The 18,559-nt window shown below is 46.7% G+C and overlaps 1 protein-coding gene across 5 annotated transcripts in view; it reads left to right on the top strand.

Annotated features, from left to right (window-relative positions):
* SRGAP2 (SLIT-ROBO Rho GTPase activating protein 2) overlaps positions 1-18,559 on the top strand; it is a 98,232-nt gene that overhangs the window by 27,562 nt on the left and 52,111 nt on the right. For all 5 annotated transcript variants that reach the window (XM_083878466.1, XM_083878464.1, XM_083878465.1 and 2 more), the window contains 2 exons: positions 3,845-4,037; positions 11,804-11,966. In XM_083878466.1, the coding sequence (XP_083734592.1) occupies positions 3,845-4,037; positions 11,804-11,966 (356 nt within the window). The remainder of the gene's footprint in view (positions 1-3,844; positions 4,038-11,803; positions 11,967-18,559) is intronic.

Here is an 18,559-nt window from a genome sequence, read left to right as displayed (position 1 = left end):
ACCAGAAGAATACCTGGTGTTTAATCCTAATTTTGCCCCCGGCGTCTTGACCAGTGAATTCAATTGTGTTTATTCACCCTCAGGCCCGTGGAGCACTGGCAGCAGGAGCAGAACCTTCAGGAGCTTGTTCCTTGTCTTCATCCACCACAGTGGGTGGTATTGCCAAACTCTGAAGGAAAGGAGGGGGAAAGGCTTTTTTTTTTGGTGTTTAAAGTGGCTATTAACCTACTAACCTGTGCAAATTAAAAGATGCAGAAGCCATGGATTTGGGGCTGGGGTGGTTGTTGTGACTGGAGACATGAAAAGGGCCCGTGTAATTCAGTGACCTCGGGTTAGAGCACGCGCGGCCCCGACTCCGCCGAGGGATGTGCTCGGAGCAGGCCCGAAAAAATACCTTCTGCTTGTGTAAGCAGTGAGAAAACAAGCAGACACTTTATACTCTGGAACAGCCCAGTAAGCCTCAGGAAATTCCTGCATTCTTGATTTTATTTTGTGGCAGAGGGCTGCGGGGCGTGTGTTTGAAAGATGAGCAAGGTTTGCCTCGCTCGGGCCCAGCACCGCGGCCTCGATAAGCCGGGGCTCAATGGCTCATTGTTCCCCGCGGGAGCCCGATCAGCTGTCACTGCTCCCCTCCAAAACACTGCCTTGATTTAGAAAGAAAAGTGCTGATATCGCCTTTCACGCTGAAGGAGAAGTTGCTGGTTCTCGGGGCTGTGCAGCGAGAGCTGTGTGTGTGAAGTGTCCCCACCTCGAGAGCCAAGAGCTCGAGCTGCCTGGTGATTTTCTAATTAAAACACTCGTGTTCTGCTGGGTTTTTGGAAGGGGTCCTTTGTGGTTCTACTTTTGCTCCAGAAGGTGGTTTTCCAATTGAGAACACTGTGGATAATGTCCAGTTTCCTGGGTTGTTGTCCATCAGTTGAGGCACCAAAGAGGATGGGTGGTCATGCCATGGTCTGCCTGAATCTGGTATTTGCCATCCCTACCCCAATCCTCTTCTCTAACAAGATGTCTGCTACTCATCTATGTTGAGAGGGTTGCTGACTTCCAAAAAATCACAGATGAGCAATCCCTAAATGCACAAATATATCACAAGCAATATTTGCTGCATTTGAATCCCGACTCTCTTTCTTAATGAACTCAGCAGAAAACACCAGATCTGCTCAGGGATTTTCTTTGTGGAATCCCTTTCACTGAGTCCTCAACTGACTAAAATTAGTGTCTTTTGTCCAGTGGCTTCTGAAAAGGTCACAGAGTTGTTTCTGTGTTGGGAACATCCCTTTTTGGTGAGGAAAGGGTGGAGGAGAAAACACAAAGGGAGGAAGAGCTTTCTAATGCTCCTTATGTTGAAGGATTTTCCTTTTTGGATGTCAGACCTGCAGGTGAGTGTCAGCTTAAGGATCAAGAGAGCTGAGTGATTGCAGCAAGGAAACACCACCTTCCTAGCAATTTTTGATGCTGTTATCACCTCCTTGGCTTTAAAAAGTCTTCATGGCAAAGCCTCAGGTGGGATGGAGGTGTCTGGTTTGCATTTCCCTGGTTAAACCTGTCACTCGTGCAGAGCCTTGCAAATCCTTGAGTGGGTTTGTGGTTGGGGCTGAGTGTGTGCAGCACATGTTGAGCATCAGCAGCAAAGTTTTACATAAGTGCTGGCAGGTCTGATGTGTGTGAGCATCCCAGCTTTCCCCTCCCAGGCCCTGCCAGTCCTGAAACACCAGCTGGGATGGGGCAGACAACAGAGGCAGCTCAAAAAAGCAAAGGGATCTCCAGAGCTGGGGTGAATGCAGCATGCAGATTTCACCTGGTGTGGCTCTTGCTTCCCTGCCCATCCATGGTTGGGTTCCTCTTGCGTTTGTCACCTTTAGAGGGTGCTGAGCCCTTCCTGGGGTGACCCCACACTCCTCCCACCGGAGCTGGGGCATCTCTGGGTCTGGGGAAATGGCAGAGCTGGAGTGGTTTTGGTTAAAGAATTGCACAGGCAGCTCAGGTTGATGTATTTGCCGGTAGCTCTGTTTCCTGATGAAGAAACACAGGTTTTCTGGTTTTTAAGATTCTCTGCTGGGGAAAAAAATAAACTTGACCAGCTTTGCCTCCACGTTACAGTGTTGACTCCTCCCTTTCAACAATCTTGCTGGCTTTCAACATCCTCACAGCAAAAACCTGTGGGCACCACAGGCTGAGCAGTTTGGAACAACCAAATTCAGAGCTAATCAAGGTCATCTTCAAGCTTGAAAAACCCCACATTTGTGCAGATTTTTTGTGTTATTTTTTTTTTTCTCTTTTTTGGCAAGGCTGCCCAGGAGCCATGTTTTCATACATGTGGTTTGGGTTTTGGAGTCCCTAAAATAAAGATGCGGGGTTTTGTTCACGGCAAATCCCGGATTCCTTAAAACCATTCCCGCAGATGTGAGCACGATCCGAGGCAACTGATCCTGGGAGTGCATGGCAGGAATGAAACCATGGAGGTCCAGATGTTGTTTTTTTTTCTCTTTTTTTTCTGGGCAAGGGGACAAACTCACAGAGGAGCCAAGCTGCTCTCTGTGATTTTCTGTATTTCAGGAATCTGCGGTGAAGTCGCTGATTTAGGAAAAAAAAAATCAGATTTAGGAAATGCTCCCTCTCCCCGCCTTCCCTTGTGGTGATGGAGTTGTGGGCGCCTGCAGTCGCACTGTGGAGGTGTGAGGAAAGCTGTGAAACCTGAAATTTTATTGCTGGTTCTGGGTTCAGCCTGGAACAACACGTCTTGGAAAACCTTTGGAGGGAGCAGCGCTCGCAGTCAGGCCACGGCAAATCTCTACAGTTTCACTGCTCAAAGACCTTTAGATGAAAGGGCATATTTTATTGATTTCATGTTGAGTTTATTGCCTGTGTAAAAGCCAAATAGCCTTTGCTGGCTGCATCACTGAATATTTCTGCATTTTTAAGCTGGGACTGACACACTTCTGCTGTGTTTTCTTGCCCTGTTTGACCGTGAGTGAGTCATTTTACTATTCTGTCCCTTCAATTCAGGATCAATGGGATAAGGAGAACACGTGGCTAATGGGAGAAGCTTTCATGCTTGTAAAATGCTGGAAAACTGTTTGTAAAATATTGTGTTAACCTAGAGACATTCATAATAATTACGCTGTGATTATTATGGATATAAATTAATAATTAATTATGATCTTAACACTTATATCTCTGTGCTTTATGGAGGCCTTAGATGGAGAAATGCTACTTGCAGATATTTTAAAAGGAAAAGGAGCCTTCCTGGAGATGATTTCCTAATGGGAAGTGCTCTGGTGTTGGCTCTCCAGAGGGGTTTCTTCATCTCTTTCATGGCTTGGTTTATAATGAGCTGCACAGCTGGAGACTCAAGAACAAACTGAATAATCTGAATTTGGTGCCTTTGGGGAGCGCCCCAGAATGTGCAATGTCTTGTTTCTGCATCAGGAGTGGTTTGCAGAGGAATTTGATAGAAATTCCCTGAAGTGATTTGCTGGGCTGACGTGGGGGGATTGCAGCGTTCAGACCTTTTTCCAGACCGAGATTCAGTACATTTTCAGGCAGTGACCACTCGTTCCCCCATGCCAAAAATGCATTTGACACTTGTAAGTGATGCACTATTCAGCAGCAAAAGCTTTGCTGTGCACCAGGCTGCAGGGTTTGGGATGGATTTCCTGCTATTGCTGTGTCCAAGGTGCAACCCCAGTCATTTTCTGCCTACAGACAGAGTTAATCACCACAGGGGAAGCCTGGCTGGCACTAATGAGGGAACATACTCTTTTTAACGATGTTTTGCTGGAGAATTGATGGTGTTTGCTGTGATGGGATTGTGTTTAATCTGCAGTGCTTTTATTTGTTGCAGAGATCCGTGCCCAATTGGTAGAGCAGCTGAAATGCCTTGACCAGCAGTGTGAGCTTCGGGTCCAGTTACTGCAGGACTTGCAGGATTTCTTCCGCAAGAAGGCAGAGATTGAGATGGATTACTCCAGGAATTTGGAGAAGTTGGCTGAGAGATTCCTGGCTAAAACTAGGAGCACCAAAGACCAGCAATTCAAGTAGAGTATCTGCCTTTTGTTTCTGCACTTTTTTTTCTCTCCCCCGCTGTAGAATTGATTGCAAGTATAGGAATGGAAAAGGGAGTTGGTAAGAGTGAATAGGCACTAGCTCTGCTCTGAATTCCAGAGCCAGATGTTCCCCAGGTTTGTGTTGGACACAGAAGCCATTCCCTGTTTCTGGGTGCTCATTCATGTCAGTAAGTCCTGGTAGGCCACGTGTTGATAAGAGGGAATGGGGTGTAAGAACTGGAATGTGCAAAAGGAGTAATTTTCTTGGGAAGGGTGGGCAAAGCTGTGTGCCAGATTTGATGGACAAAGCCAAGATTTCCTTTGGTGTCAATGGCTTTGGTTTTCTGAAGGGAAGCTGTTCCCAATCTGTTCCCTGCTGTCAGTTCTCTGGTTTTGGGATCCCACACACGCTCTGTGTGGGAGTTGTGTTGCAGCTCTGCTACTATCACTTCAAACAGCAGGGAAATAAGGCCAGCAGCACTTCCAAAGAGAGCTGTGCCACTGTGGGTGGGGGAATCCCTGGATACCGAGCTGGTGGGACTCAGTTAAAACCTAAACATGTCCTCACTGACAATCTCCTGACTCTCCTGCTTGAAACGTCATTTACAAGTGGGTCTGGTCATACTGCTGGGCTTGTTGCTGGATTTTGGTTCTTCCCCACTTCTCTGAGCTGGGATGAGTGATGCAGATGGAACTTGGGTCCACGTCCTCCTGATTCTTCTGAGGTGCTTTTCCCAGGAGAAGGGGCTGCAGGAGCGTGGGGTGGGTGAGGAAGGGGCTGCGTGGCACGGCCACGTGAACCCAGCACTCCTGTGCTCCCCATCTGGGCAGTGCTCAGCCTTGTTGGGTTGTGTTGTCAGGGCAGCAGCTGGGGAAAACACGGAGCAGCAGCAGCAGCCTTGGGATCTGAATCACTTCTGCTCTGGACATTTTGGGCTGAGAGGATCCATCTGGGCCTGCCCCCGCCCAAAGCGCGGCGTCACTTTTTGCATTGTTTGGGTCGGGACGTTCTCCCTGTGTTTGTGTTGTGTTGTTGCTGTGTTTGGAGGGATGTGGGGACACAGCAGCAGCTTCCCGTTTCCAGCAGCAGCTCTCTGTGTGGAAGCCATTAAGGAGGCACCATTTTAAGTTTCCTGTCTGCACAGCTTTGATGTCGCTCACTCCAGTTCTCATTTAGAGCACACGTTGTGCCGTGTTCTCAGGAAAGCCTGAGCAGAGCTGTTTGACAGACTGGGGAAGAGTTATTCTGCATAACCATGGACCTGTCAGAGTCTGAAGGATTTTTTTTCTTTTCCTTTAGAGTGAAAGTGTTGTTACTACTATAAACTGTGCACGTCCTGCAGGTGCCTTTAAGATGGCACTAAAGAGATGATGTCTTGAATGATGATTTTCCTCTGCAGTGTGATCGGTGCTTTCAGTTGATTTTGTTGTTATTTCTGGTGAAAATTGAGGTGATTTTCTTTATGTTACATGATATGAAACAACCCATCAGATTCACTTTCATGTTCAGCTTGAGAAAGTTGCACAGAACTTACCTTCTTCTTGGGGATTTAGAATGTATTTATAATGTGGAATTTTTGACCAGAGTTGAACAGAATCCTGCAGGATTTGTAGGGAGGGAGCTGGTGCTGCTCGGGCTCCTAATTTCACTGACTTTAGCAACAGATTGTTCCTGCCAGAATAATGCCTTGCTCTTGGACTGTGGCATCCTTGCAAGCTCTGAGTCCTAAATACACAAATTAATTTGGTCAAGGGTTGGAAGAAGAGAAAAATAACCCCAAGTCTGAGGCTGCTGGCTGTGTGGGCAGCATTGCTCAGCAGTGGCACAGGTCAGGCCGGCCATGCAGCACTGGTTTGGTCATTTCTGTGCCAGCCAGAAGAATGCTAGAATGCCACAGGGATCCCAAGGGAGGCAATTCCCATCGTGACCAGCAGCGTTGCTCTGTCTGAACCACGGCGAATATCGTGGCTGGCATCTCTTGTGGAGATGCTGGAATCCATCATAGCCCAGCCATCAGCTCCCTGCTCCTCGGGATTACACGTCTGGGAGAGGAGCTCTGTAATTGCCTGACCCTATAAATACCCCATAATAGGCTGCTCTCCCCAGAAGGTGGTAATTATGTCGGAAGGTACCGTATCATTCCCTGCCTGCTCCCCGTGGCACATCCCCGTTTTTAGATCTCCTGACACGCGGAAATCTGTCAGGCAGCCACCCTGTAATTTGCATGTTGCTTTCCTGCTCTGCAGCTATTGTGGAATTGCTGCTCCCACTGTGCTCCTTTAAGGGAATGATCTCCAGGCCAGGAGGATTGGGGCTGAGCCCTGGAATTGGAGTGTGTGGATTCCTCCACACTGAGCCCTGGAATTGGAGTGTGTGGATTCCTCCACTCTGAACCCCTGGAATTGGAGTGTGTGGATTCCTCCACTCTGAACCCCTGGAATTGGAGTGTGTGGATTCCTCCCCTTTGGGAGGAAAGAGCAGTGGGGGAGGTGCAGGCTGCTCTGGGGCTTCCCAAAGCCCAGTCAGGTTTGTTTTCCTTAGATGTGACTGTCTCAGAGTTATTCAGGTGGCCATGTTGGTGTTGAATCACAGGATGGTTTGATTTGGAAGGGACCTTAAAGCTCATCCAGAGCACCTTCCACTATCCCAGGTTGCTCCAAAGCCAACCTTGGACACTTCCAGGGATGAGGCAGCCACAGCTTCTGTGGGAATTCTGTGCCAGTTTCTCCCAGGAGAGAATTTCCTCCCAATATCCCTTCTAAACCTGCCCTGTGTCAATTTGAAGCCATTCCTCTTGTCCAGTCCCTCCAGCCCCTTGTAAATCATCTCTCTCCATCTTCCATCAGCTCCTTCAGGCACAGTTAGGTCACCCCAAAGCTTCTCTTCTCCAGCCTCCACAAACCCAGTTCTCTCAGGTGCTCCTTGCAGGAGAATTTCCCACCTGGGTTTTGAGCTCCAGGTCTGGGCTGAAAGAGTGCCCTGCACTGCTCAGTTAGAAGCTTCACTGCAGCATCTTAAAGTGATTTACAGGGGTAGGTGTGTGTTATCCTCCTCTGATGTCTCTGAGGAAGGGGAACAGATTGATTTAGCCAGGGTGACACAGGAGCTGATGGCAGTTGGATACAGCCCAGGTTTTACTTGCTCTGCCATGGCTGTTAGACCTCACTGAGCCTCTTCTCTTTTAAAAACGTTGGGTTTTTTTTCAATTAGGCTGTTAAAGGGAATAGTCACACACAATATTTGGTGCACATATTACATATATCCCTCAGCATCTGATGATAACCTTTCAAAGCCCAAGTCCTGTAGCTGTGGTTGCTACAGGAGCTTCTTTGTCCCAGGTTTGGTACCTGAGGTGTAAATCAGAGCATCCATCTCACAGGTGGCTCTTGGGTCTGGGATCCCTGCAGGGCTGGAGGTGACTTCCAACTCCCAAAAAAAAGGCTCTGTCCCACTGCACTCAGACCCTGGGACCTCCAACCCGCAGCCTTCAGTTCTCCTATTTTATGTGATTTTTGTCCTGGAGGCATTTGCCTATTCAAATCATCAGTCAGCAATATGAAAACCATGGCAAATCTTGAGTGATTGCTTTTGAGGGAGAAGATGAAAAAAAAAAAACAGGAAAAAAAGAAAAAAAGAAAGACAAGAGAAGGCTATTTTAAGGCCATATTTTAAATCAAGATAATCTTTGGAAGCAGGATCCTGAGTAGCAATTGTCAGCTGGAGAGCTGAATGTCCAGGATATCCCAGCATGAAAATCAGATGGCTTTCTGGCAGCCTTTGCCTTCAACTGGAAGATGCAGAATAAGTCTGGCAACCTTCAGCCTGAGCACTTGTAAACAACAGATGTTCATAACTGGAATCTTTTGGAAGAGAAGGGCAGGGAGCAGCATGGATGTCCATGCTTGTAATTCTCAAAATTTGCAGTTAACACCGAGCTGTGTCAGGGAAAATCAGATGTGGATTTGAATGAGCAGCTTGCAGAGAAGTTCAGCTTTAATTTTCCTGAAAGTGAAATATGATTTCTGTAGAGCAGGGATGATACAGGTTGAGAGGGAGGAATTTGCAGAAGCATTTGAGCCACGTGGGCTCCACTTACATTCTTATTAATAATAATAAAAACATTGTATAGGTTATTTTTGTGGTTCTTTTTTTTTTGCTGAAACCAAGGTCTGCACATTTTATTCTGAGCCAAATAACCCTGTGTGGAAGGTTTTTGTAAGCATTAAACATTCATTGATTCAGTGACCTCAGCCAGTGATACACAACCAACAGAAATGGATGTAAAAACCTCAGGGAGGATTTTTGTGCTGTTTTCCATCATCTCAGTGATGCTGGTCTCACACCATGTTGCTATGATTGTGGCCTCTCTTGCCAGAGCACACTGCAGAGGACAAAATTCAGAGAGGATTGCAAGAGTATTTAGAGGAACAATTAAATCTCTGCTCTCACACTTGGCTCGGCTCCAGCTCTGAGGGTTTGCAGAGTTGGCTGTCCTGGGATGCACCAGCTTTGGAGAAGCCTGTTGGACACTTCTAGGGAAAATCTGAATATTTTGAGGGGATCAGGAGTTGGAACAGGAGACTTTAGGTGTTGTTTTAAATGCCTCATTCACAGCAAGGATGGTCAGGGAAGTTTTTGTTGCCGTGGACACTCCCTTGGTGAAGGACACTTCATCAGGGCAGGACGGGGAGTGATGGGCTCAAACTGAGAGGGGGATTTAGGTGAGATATTGGGAAGGAATTCCTCCCTGTGAGGGTGGGCAGGGCCTGGCACAGGGTGCCCAGAGAAGCTGTGGCTGCTCCTGTATCCCTGGAAGTCCAAGCTGGACAGGGCCTTTCTCTTCAGTAATATTTTCATTCTCATCTGATTCATTCCTTTGTCTTGTGGAAATACAGAGTTCCTATTCTTGGTTTGTGGGTGTGGTTTTAGATTTTTTTAAAAATTTTAACCTATTATTTATTTTGTTTTTGGTGATTTTTTAAGTTTGAATCTGTTTTGTAAGATGACTTTTCTCCTATTTCCTTGCCATGCCCAGCTCAGTGTCACTGGCATCTCTCATTCTCCCCTGCTTGCCTCAAAGCAGATCAATCTTCAGCTTGTCTGCAAGTCCCTTGTATGAATGAGCGATTTAATTAAGATACTCGAGACTCAATCTTCCCTTATGATCTTTCTGAGACCTAGCTGAAACCTTTGAAGTGGAAGTTGCCCAGGACCCCATCAAGATAACACTGGAGAAACCACAGGGCTTCATCATTTGTGGTTCCCTAAAAATCTGTGCACAGCTTCCTCTTCCTGCTGCCAGCCAGCCCCGTGGCTGTGATCCTGCTGTCATTTGGGCTACCCTAAATAAACACTCCACACTCACTATCACCTCACCATCTTTACACCAGGAGAAGCAGGGCTTGACATAAACCTGGGTCTTGGCGTCTTTTTCCTCCTTTTTTTGCTCATGGGGGAGTTGAGTCAAAAAGTTGGTGTCAGTGTGAAGGCACCAGCACTTTGGGAAAAGTTCACATTCACATCCTAAAGTTTTGGGGTTGATCTCATCAGTTTTAGCTCTCTCCAGGGTGATGCTCTGTCACTCTGCAGGATGTATGGGGATAGAGCTTGGGGTGGTTGTACCCACCAGACCCTGTTGATGTTTCCATTCCCTTTCCCATCCCTCCTCTGTGGTGACGTGGAACTGGGAGCAGAGAGTGCATTTGCCAGCTCCTTTGAGGGCTGCAATGGTTAATGGGAAGTTTGCTCCCTGCCATCTGCTTGTGGTGAGGGTTGAAGAGGTTTTGGTGTAGAACTCCTGCTCCCTGTTGGGAAAATTGTTCCCATGTCCCACCCCAGGAGAAGCTGCAGTTCCAGAGATGCTGTGAAAGTTAATGTGTGTGGAGTTTTAAAGGATGCTTGGGAGCTTTGAAGTAACTCTTTCGTTTTCTGCCTCAAATATCTGCTTTTTGCTGGGGAAATCACCACCAGCAAATAAAGAAGGAGAGGTTTTCCCTCCCTTCCTTGCTGTGAAAATGTTGGATCTGTACAAAAGCAAGAGCCCGTTCCAGCAAGGCACTGAAGGGGTTATTGAAAACCAAGAGTCAGCAAGAAATTAAAGGAATTTCAGATGAGGATCTGGCTGTGTGTGGCTTGAGCATCCCGAAGGTGACAATCCTGGGGGTGTGTGGGCTTTGGGGTGATTCTTTTCCTACGGGATCTCCTTTCATGTGTGACCACACGGAGTGTGTCAACAACCCTCGTGGCGCCAGCAGACACCACTGATTTCCCTCACCAGCTTTGCCTGGTGTTTATTCCTGCTGTTTCTGCCTTGGAATGGCCAGGGCTGCTGTGGCCAGGACAGCTGGGATTTGGCCAGTTAACTCCCGCAGCTCTCCTGCTTCCCTTTCCCTAGGGAATCTGGGCACTCCTGCTCCTTCCTGGGGGTTCCTGGAGTTGGAACTCCTGGTGCTGGTGGCTCCCAGCTCCTCCAGGCTGCCAGAAGGTTTTAGGGGTTTTGAGGCAGGATTTTGGTCAGCTGGTAGTGAGTCTGAGGATTTGTTTTGTTCCTGCAAAAGTTTCAGTCCCAAACTCTTAATGGTAGCTGGGTAATTTTCACTTGTAGCTCTGCCAGCTTTGGAGGGCAGAGATGGAGTCGGTGGGTGAAGCAGCCCAGATCACAAGCTGCACTCAGTCCTGAGCTTTCCAATTTATTTTTTTTTTTAATAAGAAAAAGAAAAAAAATCAAGATCAGCTGTTCTGAAACTCTTTATCTAAAATTATCCATATTGCAGCACAAATCCAACTGCTGGTGTCATGAGAAGGGTAATGAAACTCTGCCCTGGCTCAGTTTTCCCATTTTCCCAACGTTTCTTGCAGTAGAGATTGCTATCCTTTCAAGTGCAGAATATTCCCTTTTCAATGGAAATTAAACTGCATTTCTCTTAGGAGGAAACAAACCTGATAGAGTCCTGTACAATAACCAGGGCTTTGCACCACAGGTTTTATTATTTTCTAGATAAATATTATTGTGCTGTAAATGAATGGTAAACAGAGCTGAAGATAAATAAATGGTATTATTAAGGCTCCTGGATCTGCTGCTGGAGCAGCCTGTGAGACTCCAGCTTTTATCTGGGGTGAAATTCTGGCCCTGAGAGACTACTTATTCCTTCCAATAAATGAAATGCTGACCCAAATAATCCAAGATTCCTCTCCTCTCCCCTCCCCTGCTGCCCTTCGTGCAGCTCGTTTGCTGGCTGCTTCAGCTGAAAGAAGGTGGGGAAAGTTCAAAGATGAGAAAATCAAGTTTCTTTTAGGAGTGCTGCTCTCTGTGGCTGGGGACAGATAGAGAAGCCCTTCCCATAATGGGCTTTGCACAGGAGACACAACATTTTGTTTCCTATGCAGATGCTGTTTGGCTCATTGGGTGCTTGAAATCTTTTTTGTTGTGGTTGAGACCCAAATTCTTGAGTCAGGACTGCGAAACCTCCTGTCAGACACTGGAGCCATCGCCCTCCCTCCCTCCCTCAGGCTCTGATTTATGCACAAAATCCTGGATTCAAAGGGAAAAATTAAAGCCTTGCACTTGGCACTCTGCAGCTGGCACTTGCAGGATCTGTTTGTTGGGGGACAAAAAGCTCATGGGAATGTAGGGAATTGGAGCTGAGGGTGTATTTTCTGTATTTCCCTCTTCTCCTCAGCATCCCACCCACCCCACAGCTGCATTTCCAGCCCCAGAATGGTATTTGAATCCTATTCCTGTTTTGTGTCCCTGCAGGAAGGATCAGAACGTGCTGTCACCAGTGAACTGCTGGAACCTGCTGCTCAACCAGGTGAAGAGGGAGAGCAGGGACCACACCACCCTCAGTGACATTTATCTCAACAACATCATCCCCCGCTTTGTCCAGGTCAGCGAGGACTCAGGACGCCTCTTCAAGAAGGTAACTGACTGTTCCAGCACAGAACTTCACCTTGGTTCTTCTAAAATGCCATTACTTGTGGTGGATCCATTTATTGGGGGATTTTTTTTCCCTCTTTGGGCTTGACTTGCCTTTGATTTTTTCAGGCATTTTCCCCAGTGTTGAGATTTGTTGGTCTAAATTAAGGCTGTGGTTTTTCTCCACAGTTTTGAATGGATGTTGAGAATTTAATTAAATTTTAAACCTTCCAGTTCTTCAACTATCAACACTAGTCAAGAATAACTCTTTAAAGGCCTGAATTGTATCTGCCATGGAGAAATTGGTGCTAAAAGAAAAATTAGGGAGAATTCCTGCTATGCTGGATAATAAAAGGATGTATTGTCCTTATCTGGGAAAAGGAGAGAACACAGCTGAGCTCTCTTTTGTTTGCCTTGTCCCCTTGATTTCCACCTGGGAAGGAAGGTGGGACAGTGTGGGAGGGTTTTCCTATTAGGGATCTGTTCTTGCAGTTAAAGAAACACGATCTGGAGGCTTTGAAAATGCTGTTTAGGGGTGATGGCTGGTCCCTGCAGAGATCTGCCAATGGCTGCAACATCTGCTGCTTCACCTGGTGCAATCATTGCAAGTCTTCACTGTCAAAAGCCATTTATTATTTCTCTGCCCCCTCTCCCACCCCCTGCAACCTGTCCTGGGCTTGGGGAGTGATTTCTGCTCTTGCAAGGCCTGGAGAAGGGAGGGCTTGTTCAGATATTTCTTACTTTCTGTCTGTTGCTTTAAGTGTAAAAAACCTTATAAAAAGCAGCTTGTTTAGGCTGTTGGAAAATGAAAAATGCTCGAGATGGTGAAGTTTTATGTCAAGATGCTCTTGAAGGAGCAGCATCTTGGTGTGTGTTACCTGCAGAGCAGGGTGCCTGTGCCCTGTTCCAGCAGGGTTTTGTGGGTGGGATTTCTCTGGGAGAACAAAATTTGTTCTCTGAGAGAACAAAATCTGTGCTCTTCCCTCTCTCCTTCCTGTTTCTTGAGGTTTTTAGTGGAGGATGAAAAATATATTCCACTTCTACATTCTGTTTCTCTTACACTACTTATTTTTTTTTTCTAACTCATTGCCTGAGCAGAGGAGGAATCTTCTCCTTTTCAAAGTAACGTCACACCGAGGCCTTTTTGACCCTTTAAAACTTTCTGGTAATTACATTATGGTTGATTAGATACTTACACGGGATTATTGAATGGCAGTTACTCTTCAATTCCTCTAATCCCTCCAAAGGAGGAGTAATCTCCCTGTTGAATTTCAACAAGGGCTGTGCTGGAGCAAGGTGGCCTAGAAAATGCCTTGGCAAAGGATGGCTTGGAAATTGATATTATCCCAATTTGGCTGGGAATGGCACCTTCAGCTCCTTACAAAGCAGCACAAACCCGTGTTTTTGCTTTATTTTGGGCGGCAGGACTAGAATAAAACCAAATAAATAACCAATCCAACAGCAAAATGCCATCTCTGGTTTGTCTCCCCCAGGCCAAGGGCAAACTCCACGTTAATTTGTACAAACAAAAGGCACTTGTTGCTAAATCCCAACTACTTGGTTGGCTGTTCTCCAGGAATACCCGCTTGGCTGAGGGTCAAATCAGGTGTTGGATTACAACTCCACTTGTGCTGGGTGGTTAAAACCAAAAATTGCATCCTCTGTTATCTGGTAGCAGCTGATAAATGGAGAAATTTGGCCACTGTGGGCCCTACTTGTGCTTCTTCACTCAAATCTCTTCCCTCCCTGAGCTTCAAGAAGCAGCTTAAGTCAGTCCAAAAGGTACTGCAGGCTAGAAAACAGATGAGGGGTGTGATGAAAATACTACAAATCAGCTTTGCAGTCCATAGATTTAAAGAAGTATATAAATTATAAACCCCCCTCAGTGGCTTTTACATTTGTAAAATATCCCCAAAGCAGCACAGAAGATGTCAGAGTATCTCTGAACTTTAAGTAATTTTTTTCCACCTTTTTTTACCTTTTGAAAGTTAAAACAAGGTTAAAAACAAGATTCCCTGGGTTAAAGACAAGGACAAGTTGCTGGCAAAGCACCTGCCAGGTGTTGATGGGGGAATCTACCAGCTTAAATCTGGGAAGTATTTAGGTTGCAAATAACTCCATGAAATGTGGAGAGGATGGTGACACAGAGATCCTCATCTACTGAGGGCAGTCCAAAGCTGATCCTGGGGCATAAAATCCTTTCCTTGGGCCGTTTCTCTTAAATCCAAACACTCCGGTCAGTGTTTTGTGTCACACTGGGATGCAGGAGTGTCGCTGTAGGACACGAAAAGAATGAGACACACACAGTCAGATCATCAGGGTGAAAAGAGGGAAGTTTATTTTTCTGTTTAGGTTTCTATAGATTTTGCACAATGGATTGGAGGATGAGGTTGCCACCTCTCCAACCACACTGGTCAAACTAGAAGTCCATCAGTTGTGCCTCCTCAAGAGGGGAGTGATAGACACAAAGGACAGTTCACATTCCATCACTTTTTTTTACCTGAAATCTGTGAGAAACTCCACCACAAAAATGCAAACATCAGAAGGCTGAAAAAGATCAGGGTGACACAGGAGTGGGTGAGGTGGGAGGACAGGCAGGGAAAAAAGGAGGTGCTTGAGGTCCCTTTTGTCAGTGAGCCCTTGAGCTGCTGCATCTCTCAGCATGTGGAGAGCTTTTCAAAGGCCAGAGTGCAGCTGTGATCAGGGCTGGAGCAGCAGGGGCTGCCTGGGGGTGATAAGGAAAGGGAAGGAAAGGTGCTTGTAGTGATGCCTTAAGTTTTAGATGTTTCAGATTCTGTGCTGCCTGAGATCTGTTTTTTCATATTCTGTGCTGCCTTAAAGGTGTAGATCCGAGCTCACAGTCAGTGTCACTCAGCTCTGCACAGAGCAGGTACACAAAACAAATCCTTTTCCTGCTGCACACCAAGGACAACTTTCAGGCCCAAAAGCACAAACAAGGGTGGCTGGAGGGAGAAAACAAGAATCATGAGACCTCACAACCTGGAGCTGGAATTGGGCAATTAAATCCCAATATGCTAGTTGACCCAAACTTATAAAAGTGTGAGACCTTGTGACTGTTTGTCCATTTTGGGTCCATTTTTGTGACCATTTTGGGTTCATTTTGTGACCATTTTGGGTCCACTTTGGGTGTAGCCCTGGCCAGGCTGTTGTCCTGCCCAAGGTGTACCTTAAAGGCCTTTTAATAAATCTCTACTTTATTCTCCAGCTCTGTCCAGTCTCTGCTCCAGCTCAGCCTTCCCAAGGCATCAAGTGGCCAGGTGAGGGTTGATCCCTTTTCTCCAGGCAGCACTGACAGAATAGGACACAGCCTTGAGCTGCTCCAAGGGAAATTTAGGTTGGATGTTAAGAAAAAGTGTTTTACAGTGATGAAATACTGTGTTGATTTTCCTGACTGAGACGGGTGGAATTGTCCTGGTAACACACAGTTCCACCTTGGGCAGGAGGTGATGTTTGCTTATTTGGGCAGAGTTAATGATTTAGGGCTGCCTTTGGTGCAGGGTTGGAGTTGCCAGCCCTGGTGCCACCAGCGTTGCTATTCCAGTCACCTCTCCCTCTCCTGGAAAATCATCCTGCTTTGATGTCTGCTCCTTTTCATTCCTTCATCTCCCTTTGATTTCTCCTGCTTGTCCTCCTTCAGCACAGCCCCTTGACTTAATTATTTCTACATTCCTCTATCTGTGTATATATTTATGTTTAATTTTTATTTTTATATATGTATTTTCACCCCCATTTTTTTTTCTATTTGAGCTGATTCCTGCTTTGATTTCCCCTTTTCCCTCTATCCCCCTGTCACCCTCTCTATTTAATGGGACCCTTCATTTTTCTGCATGGAACAACCTTCCTGTTTCTTGCATGGTTATCAGGTTTTCTTGCCTCCAGACGTATCTTTTGAGTGGGATCCCTTGGGATTATTTATATATGTAGAGACCTTTGAGGCAGCAGTCTCTTTAATTTGGTCTCTCTAATCAGTCTTCCCCGTGTTGTCTCTTTGAAATTTTCCTAGAAGCAGCCTGATAATCTCGTTCAAATTGAAGGGAAAAAAAAAAGAAAAGAAGAAGAAAATTACTTTTTTTTTTTTTTTTTTAAAGAACAGACTGTGGAAGGCTCACTTTGGGCAGCGTCTGAACAAACTGATTCTTTTCAGTTTGACGGATTTTTTTACATAAGGAAATTGGGAAGTGACTGGAAATGTAAATGGGCAGAAAGGCAGATTTATTCTGTGAGCAGAGGGGCCTCAGGACAGGCGGTTCCTCTGAGCTGAGCCAGGTACCAGCTCAGCATCTGCCTGCCCTGCTGGGTTTCAAACACATTTTCTGCTCTGGTTTTAGCTGGGAGGTTCCCTGGGCTGCTTTTCCCTGTGTATCCACTTAACTGAGGATGTTTATAGGGGAGAAAACTCCTGTTTGGAATCAAGGAAACCAACGTGAGGATTTGCAATTCTCCTCCTGTTTAGCACCTTTTATGGTGGGAGAACCCCCCAATTTATCTCCTGGTACACTGCAGGGTGTTTGATGTGAGATGGAAACTCCACAATGAGCTGGTTAAAAGCCTTGCAGTAATCAAGGAAGAAGAATTATTAATTCTCTGAAGGGGTCTGTCATGACCTACTTTACAGCTGCGCTGTGTCTCCTGCTGCTCTGGTACCAGAATATGACAAATCTTAAAGCACCCCACACACGGAAAAGCCAGGATATGTCATGGTTAAAAATGATGGGCATTTGTAAAAATATTTCTCCGTCACGGTGTGAATTTGTGAATGTGCAAATGCCATGAGTAAAACTCTCAGTGAGGGGCAGAGTTGGTACCTCTGTGCTACATCCCTGCTCCCCTGCTGGCATCCTTACCCTCACTCCACCATGGTTCAAAAAACATGAGAATATTTAGTGTTTATTCTCCACCTAGGCATGTTTAATTGTTACTTTTAAAAGATGCAGAGACCTGAAATTGTTCCAGAATCAGCAGATTTGGGCTCCAGCTCCAGCTGTCATCCTCTGACCACAACTTGAGGCAGCAAATTAGATAAAAATCTCTTTATCTTGGTGTGTTACACATTCACCCTCCCGTGGCTTGAGCCCTTGCTGGCTGTTGTTGGGTTTTATGGGGAAAGCATCTCAGGAACTCCAGAGCATTTTGGTTTTGAAGCCATCCCATCTTTCTGACAGGACCTTGCTGGGGCTGGAGATCTGGGGCAGAAAACGTTGACAGCATTCCTGAGCTCTCCTCTTTATTATCCCCCCCAAATATTTGAAAGCTGAAGTCGTTAATGTTGGGTGGAATGCGGAACAGCCCCGCAGTAGAATCCCAAAAACATCTTGATTAAATTAGAGGGGAGGTGGAGGGGAGGAGGGCTGGAACAAAGAGGCCGTTGAGGAGCTGGCACGGCCCGTGCTGGGAATTTATGTTCCAGCCAGGGGTGGCAGAACCTCCAGCCCTGCACATGGTGCAGAGACACCCTGGAGTAACAAAGGAGTGTGTGTGTGCTCACGGCAGCCTCCTGGGCTGGGGAAAACCTGCATCCCCAGCCTGGCATTGCTGCCACATCCTGCTCTGACTGCCCTGGCTGCTGCTGCTGCTGCTTCCCTGGTGTGTAGAGGAAGAGGAGGTCTCTTCATCACCTCCCTGGTTTGCAGAGGAAGGGGAAGAGTGTTCATCACCTCTGGTTTGCAGAGGAAGGGAAGGTGTGTTCATCACCTGTCTGGTTTGCAGAGGAAAGGAAGATCTGTTCATTCTCTCTCTGGTTTGCAGAGGAAGAGGAGGTTTCTTCATCACCTCCCTGGTTTGCAGAGGAAGGAAATCCTCCTCATCCAGAGGAGGGAATGAGGCTGGTGATGGGTTTGGAACACAAATCTGGTGAGGAAGGGCTGAGGGAGCTGGGGTTGTTTATCCTGGAGAAAAGGAGACTCAGGGGTGACCTGATCACTCTCCACAATCCCCTGAAGGGTGGCTGTGCTCAGGTGGGGTTGGTCTCTTTCTCCAGGCAGCACTGACAGAACAGGACACAGCCTTGAGCTATGCCAAGGGAAATACAGGCTGGATGTCAGGAAAATGTTTTTTACAGAAAGGGTGATAAAGTACTGGGATGATCTGCCTGGGGAAGTGGTGGAGTCACCATCCCAGGGTGTGTTTAAAGCAGACTGGATGTGGCACTGGTGCCATGGTTTAGTTGAGGTGTCAGGGCTGGGTTGGACTCGATGATTTTGGTCTCTTCCAACCTGGTGGTGATTCTGTGGAGGGTCTGTTGGTGACCTCTCACTGCCCAGCAAGGTGAGCAGCTGCCCCACTCTGCACCCTGAGCTGTGCAGGGAGCTCCTGTGCCCTGTCCCACGGCTGCTCCCCCACCCAGATCTCCTGGAGAAGGGTTTAACCGGATCAGATAAGGACACACAGTTTGTGGGGACACCCCCACCCCACACACGCACACCCAACTCATTAGTGGAGCAAATTAATTAAGATTTTGTTGCACAAGCTCTTCCTCACATTGAGGGAGGGACAGATAGACGTGGTTGCAGGTACAGCCAGGAGCAGATCACACTAAAGCTGATCAGAATATCTTTTATTTATTGCCTTGTTTACAAA

The sequence above is a fragment of the Zosterops lateralis genome (assembly GCF_965231275.1).
Source record: "Zosterops lateralis genome assembly, chromosome: 26".
NCBI classification, from domain to species: domain Eukaryota; kingdom Metazoa; phylum Chordata; class Aves; order Passeriformes; family Zosteropidae; genus Zosterops; species Zosterops lateralis.
Note: the sequence above shows the minus strand (reverse complement) of the source record. Positions and strands in the feature narration are given on the sequence as shown.